The 6,798-nt window shown below is 36.3% G+C and overlaps 1 protein-coding gene across 1 annotated transcript; it reads left to right on the top strand.

Annotated features, from left to right (window-relative positions):
- The first annotated feature begins 619 nt into the window (after positions 1-619).
- On the top strand, positions 620-5,813 carry LOC134270101 (cAMP and cAMP-inhibited cGMP 3',5'-cyclic phosphodiesterase 10A-like). The gene is made up of 3 exons (XM_062752274.1): positions 620-1,252; positions 3,583-4,084; positions 4,469-5,813. Exons 1-3 carry the CDS (start codon positions 705-707, stop codon positions 5,738-5,740), a joined length of 2,322 nt encoding a protein of 773 aa, XP_062608258.1. The 5' UTR covers positions 620-704; the 3' UTR covers positions 5,741-5,813.
- Positions 5,814-6,798: the final 985 nt, after the last annotated feature.

Below are 6,798 nucleotides of genomic sequence, written 5' to 3'. Positions count from 1 at the left end.
CAAGCTAGAATCCCCGTCAATGAACATAATAACATGATGACAAATCTGTGAAATTTTCTTACGCTTGTAAAGATGCATATAATTTGTTCACCATAGTGTACAAGACTACGTGCTCATTGTATGGTGTTCCACGTGTTTAAAAAGACAATGCCATATTTCAATGCAAACTAGAAAAAAATTCACTACTTTGTTGATCAGTTGAAAGTGACTGACTAAAGAGCTTACTGCATGTAGAAGTATATTATTAGTCACATTTCTCGCTAATACGTTTACGTCAGATCTCCACCCAGTTATAGGGAATTCCAACTGAGTGCAATTAATTGCCTTTATCAATCAGAGAGTCCATTCATACTCTACAGCGATCGATGTTTACTTTCATAGTTACTCAAAAACGTATGTTTTTCTGTTTATTACTCTGACGTTTATTAGAAGCAATTATTTCAGTACTTAGTAAAGCGATTATACGGATCTCTGTGTTGTTAACTTTTCCAATTTATCACAGATAAACTTTCTATTTGTCGGAAAAAAATATATTACTTTTAAATAAGATTTAATCTCGAACAATTGATTTGCTATAAAATAGCACGTCACAATGCGTTGCTAGATCTTAGTGAGCATTTGTGTGAGTACTATTATGACGTCACAGTAGTTCTGACGTGTGCGTCGATAAGTCGACCAAAACAAAACCGAGAAAAACAATAAAAATGGCATCAAATTTGGAGCAGATGTCAGTACTGAAGAGAGTTCCTTTTCCTGGGCACATGATTAAACCAAGGTGGAAGTATTTGAACGGAACATCGCTTTCTGAACTTCAAGTGAAAACGTATTTAATTCAACATCCAAAAGTCTTTGAAAACTTTGTGCTGGAATCCGTCTCGGAATCAAAACTGGAAGAACTGTTACAAATGAAAAGAGACCGTCCTTGCATTACAGCTATTGGTGAACAGTCCATTGCTTTACAGTCACTTTATCTCAAGGACCGAGTCAAAGAAATAGCAGAGGTTTTAACCACCAGTTACAACGAAAAGGATCAACAAAGACGCATGGTTGAAACAACACACGTTTTAGGACGCGCCATAAATGCCAATGATTTTGCGTTTTACGTGCCAACACATAATGAAACCATGCTGTCTCTGTACCATGATGGAGAATTGGTACCGTGCGGCCCCGTGGGTAAAAATCTGACTGTTGCCGCTCACGCTGTGTCGGAAAAGAAGACCATAGTTGTTCGAGATTTGCAAATGGACCCAAGGTACTTACTTTATAAATATTATGAAAACGTAATCTATTGAAAATTCAAATGATGCAAGTCTTGTTGCTTCATATTTTTTTGGTAGGATATAGAGATTTAACAATAATCACTGAATGTCTTGCGTGGACTAGTTACGTGTTAAGATTCTATTGGGTTTTTTTCCTTGTTACAACGCACTTTCGAAAATTACGCACTTTGAAATTTTTTGTCAAAATGCATTGATTTTGTCCCAAATTTAGCGCACTTTGATTTTTTTTTAAAAAGTGCGTTATTTTTTCAAAGTGTGTTGCCACAAACCCTGCAGACCTAGAAGTTAAATAACTTCTCAAGTACATGTGTATCTAGAGAAAACAAAGCGAAAATCGGAACTTAAGTTATAATGTTTACTCAGTTATAAGTTCCATAGTACTGTCTGATTTCCTAATAGCGTAGAGTTATGTAACCAGAAAAAGTAATAAATTTCCTAATATGGTTAATTTAACCCGTATAGTTAAAATAATGGAAAACATTTCGACATTAGATACATTTATCAATCTCTCAATCGTTACATACTGTAAATCAACTTTTATTCGCGACGATTTTATTTTGCGATTTAACGGGTATAAAGTAGTTCGCGGTGATTAATTTTCGCGACCAAGCTTATTTTAGATCTGTTGTTAATAGGTATATAGACTGTAAGAACCGGTTCGCGGCGAGAAATATTCGCGATGAAGGGGGTCTCGCGAACATCGCTAAATTTCTTGCACGCGAATAAAAGTTGGTTTACAGTATTCTGTTTTAAATATCAATCAGTAATTCAAAGGCAAATGAAAAAATAAATGAAATTTAGATTTTTGCCTTAAGGTTGTTTGCTTTCAAATCTGCTTTTTAAAAAAATACAAGTTTTAACCATGGCAACATCTTTTGGAAGGGATTTTACGTATCACAAGTGTATTCTACAGTGGCGGATCCAGAAATTTTAAAAAGGGGGGGCCCGACCAGTTTGAGGTCAGGGTAGGGGCCCACAGCCACACCAAAAAAACGTTGTTTTATCAAATATTGTGTATTTTTTGGAAATCAAAAAATAAATGAAATTTAGATTTTTGCCTTAAGGTTGTTTGCTTTCAAATCTGCTTTTAAAAAAATACAAGTTTTAACCATGGCAACATCTTTTGGAAGGGATTTTACGTATCACAACTGTATTCTATGTGCCCAAATTTTTATTAGGTACCCTTTTCTTACCTCTTTGTTCCCACATTTATTCAAGTACGAGTTTTTTTACCTCTTGATTTTTGAGTTTGGCCTATTTTTGAAACGTGCCATAACTTTTGAATGGTGGGTGCTATATACTTTATAGATTAGATATTTATTTCTTGTGACATAATCTTCCTTTATGTGCCGACATGTTTACCCCATAAGCTTGACAGAGTATGGCCTATATTTGAAAAAAAAAAATAACATTGTCTATAACCTTTGAACGTCTACTGCTAGGACTTTCTCAAATTTCACCTATGGATCTCCCCAAAGGATATTATGATTTTTCCCTGTCCGTTTGTCTGTGTGTTTGTCTGTTTTCCACTAAACTTTAACCTTGCTCATATCTTTTGATTGGGTTAGGGCTTTGGCTTTCATACCGGTATTTCAAATGTTACAAGGTCTTTCTTTGGATACAAACATCTCGCATCTGACCTCTTGACCTTGAAGTTTGATCCACTTATGCAAGGATTTACCAAATGTTGACTTTGGCCATAACTTTTGAACAGTTGGTGACAGGGCTTTCATACTTCATTTGTTTATTCATTGTGACAAGGCCTTCATACATTTATATGCTAATAATTTTGACCTTGGAGTGTGACCTGCTTTTGAAAAATTTTAACCTTAGCAGTAGCTTTTCGACAGTTAATGGCAGGGCTTTAATAATTTACATGTGTTTTTCAGATGACAAAATCTTTTCTGGACACCTTAAATGTGACCCTTTGGCCTTCCCTTGAAGTTTGACCCATATTTAAAAACTTCAACTTTGGTCATAACCACTGAATGATTAGTGCTTGGGCTTTCATATTTCAACTTAAACCTTCACCAAAAGCTGACATCACAGTGTTTCACAAACACATCTTGCTGACCTTGCAGTTGACCCGTGCACTTTTAAAAATCTTTGACCTTGGTCTTAAACTGCCATACGGAAGAAGGGGAGGGATCAGAACCTTGTCCTTAAAACCACATGCATAAATTATGGCAGCGCAAGCTTTTTATATAAGTTGCTCAACAAATTAATTTTTGATAATACATGTAGTCATGTACATATTTGTAAACAGTTTATTTGTATTAATTATATCAATTTTGTTTGTCAGATTTCCAAAAGGCATTAGTCCAAAGGGAATGAAAGACTGCAGTGTTTTGTGTGTTCCAGTGGTACTCCCTAGCGCAGACACAGTTGGCGTGATGGAGTTCACGAGGGATCAGTTAAAACAACCTTTCTCTGATACTGATGTGCAAGTCACCAATGCAGTAGTTTCATGGATGGCGGCTTGTATACATGAAAACGGCCTCAAAAGAATTCTAGACACGCAACATGAACTCAACGAATTCCTACTAGAAATAACCAAAGGGCTATTCAAGGAGATAACATGTGTTGACAAAGTTGCTAAAACCATTCTTCATTTCACAAAGGATCTTTTAGATGCCGATCGGTGTTCTATGTATGTAATTGATGAGGAACAGTCGAAGTCGTATGTAGCTTATGAAGATACTGGCACAAAGGATGCAGATGGAGAGGAAGTGTATAAGAAAAGGAAAGTCCATGATCTACAAAGCGAAGATAAAATTGCTTGGGAGGTTATCGAGAAAGGAAAGGTAGGAGTATGTCTTACAGAAATGGAGGGCTCTAAGTGTTAATACATGTACATGTACCTGCAAATTGCCCCATAAAAAGGGCCAAAACTTGGCAGAAGCTGCAGACTGTAGCTTTCTTGTGATGACAAAATTCGAAGAAACCCTGATTTGTCAACCAGAAAGCTACAATTCTGCAACTAATTCAGTTGTTGAAGTCAAGAGATTACTTACCATATAATTTTGTAAACACTTTTAATAAAAGTTTCTTTATATTAGCATCCTCACTTGTTAAAATATCATTTAATTACTCTGCAATTTTCCAAAATTCAATTTCATCTGTAAGTCGTTCATATCTTCAAAACAACATTGTGCCCAATGTTTTCCTATGTTTTCTCTCAATTCCAGGTTATTAACATATACAATGCGTACGATGACGAAAGGTTTGAGAAAGAAACAGACAAACAGTCTAGATACCATACTAAACACATTCTTTGTATGCCCATTCATCACAAGGACCAAGTTTTTGGCGTCACCAAAATCATCAATTGTCTTCACCACGACCATTTCACAAAGGCAGACGAGGAATATTTCAACCTCTTTTCCGATTATTGTGCTTTGGCTCTACATTACAGCAGAATTTATAGTTTACTGTACCAGCAACAAAACATTTACAAAGTGGCGGTTGATGTTTTGCAGTATCACATTGTTTGTGCAGAGGACGAGGTGTTATCACTCCAGCGAAAACCTTACATCGAAAACGAGGCTATTCCAGACAATTTTAACTCTATAGATTTCTATGCCTATCACCACGTAGAAAGTCTTCCTCGGCTCTTCATTTACATAACTTCTGATCTTTTTGGGAAAGATACGTTTGAGATGGAGAAACTATGCCGGTTTATCCTCACGGTCCGAAAGAACTATCGTCCTGTCACATATCACAACTGGGAACACGGGTTTCATGTAGCGCATGCGCTTTGGCAGATGATTAAAGCAAACGAAGACATCTTTACAAAATTCGAAAAAATGGCCCTGATAATTGGTGGTATATGCCACGACCTCGATCATAGAGGTTATAACAATGATTTCTTTCAAAAGCTAAATCTTCCTTTGGCATCTTTATATTCCACATCTGTAATGGAACAACATCATTACAAGCAGACCATAACCATTCTCCATACCGAGGGGCAAGATATTTTCTCGTTTCTAAATGGACCACAATACAAGGAAATGTTGGAACTTCTTCGCAATCATATCATTGCAACAGATCTAGCCTTGTATTTCACTAATCAGAAGGAAGCAAGCAAACGTCTGGAGGAGGGAACTTTTGATATGAGTGACCCAACCGCTCGGGCATGTTGTGAAGCCCTTATGATGACCGCTGCTGATCTTTGTGCTGTGGCAAAACCCTGGGACACACAGATAGAAACAGTAGACAGGCTGTATAACGAGTTCTATCAACAAGGAGATGAAGAAAAGAAGCAAGGGTTGACTCCGATTCCCATGATGGATCGTGAAAACAGTAAAGATCAACCAAAGCAACAAATCGGGTTCATCAACTTTATTTGTATGCCATTGTACAATACATTGTCAAAGATCATAAATGGTGTTGAACCTTACGTTGAGGGATGCTTGGTGAACAAAGAAAAGTGGGCAGAGAAATGTGAACAAGGATGCTGAATAAAATCAAACTGTATACATCAATTCTGAATTAGATATTGTTTTTGTTTTATCTCTTTTCCTTTAAACTGAAAATAAATTATTTTTGCAAAAATTAAATAATCTGCGTAATATTTTCTATTCACTTGTCGGACATAGCATACATGGCTATCTGCATGTGTTATGGTCAGTATTGTTTCCTAAAGTCTGTTTTCATTTGCAATTTTCATGCACGACCTAAATTTGGTCATATTTTTAAACACATATAGACGTGTATTGTAATATAAATTAAGATACTAGTATACAGTCATGCATGTACAACATTTTGAAACAAATATAGAAATTTATTTTTAACAAACGTAATTAAATCGACAATGATAAGAAAATTACTAGCATGTAGAATATAGAAATTACAAGAACTTGGGGAAACTGGTGAAACGTTTAGCATCTTCAATTTTCTTCATCGTAAAATCTTGACTGATAAAACATTTTGCATCAATATGATTCGTATTCTAGAAGCAAAGAATTCAAAGAATCAACGTGATCGGTGATTCATCAATCGTGTCTAGGTGGTGTCCATGTCTTGCAAAGCGATCTTCATTATGTTCAAATCCTTCAAGCATACATCTCCCATCAGCAACAAACCCACGATTCTCAATGCCGTGTTTAAGGTTGCCGTCTCGATCAAGGCTTGTGGTCTTCAAGGCGTGAGTGACTTTCCGTTTTCTCCGATGATGTTGCAGAGACCTAGATTTTAATGCCGATTTTAGTGCCACTTTGGTTGGCGTTGAACAGTTTGTACCAATACCTTCGCTAGACTTAATAGGTAATGCCTGTTCTTTCCAATTACTACCGTTCGTGGTTGCTTTGTCAACATCATTGATATTCATGTCGCCTTTTCCTTTGCTAAATTGTTCTCTTTTGGGTATTTCTGTTGATAGGATTTTTTGATTGTCAAGGCCAACTGATTTGTAAGAAGACAAGTCTGGATATTTTTCTTGACCCGTCATACGTTCAACGGTATTTCGCTTCGAGTCAAACACAAATGTTTTGTCTAAGTTGAGGGTGTAATACGTTGG

This window comes from Saccostrea cucullata, unplaced genomic scaffold (genome assembly GCF_032062105.1).
Source record: "Saccostrea cucullata isolate Sc308-1 unplaced genomic scaffold, CSIRO_AGI_Scuc_v1 ctg1178, whole genome shotgun sequence".
In the NCBI taxonomy this organism is placed as follows: domain Eukaryota; kingdom Metazoa; phylum Mollusca; class Bivalvia; order Ostreida; family Ostreidae; genus Saccostrea; species Saccostrea cuccullata.
The sequence above is the reverse complement of the archived record's forward strand: the minus strand, read 5'-3'. Positions and strand labels throughout refer to the sequence as shown.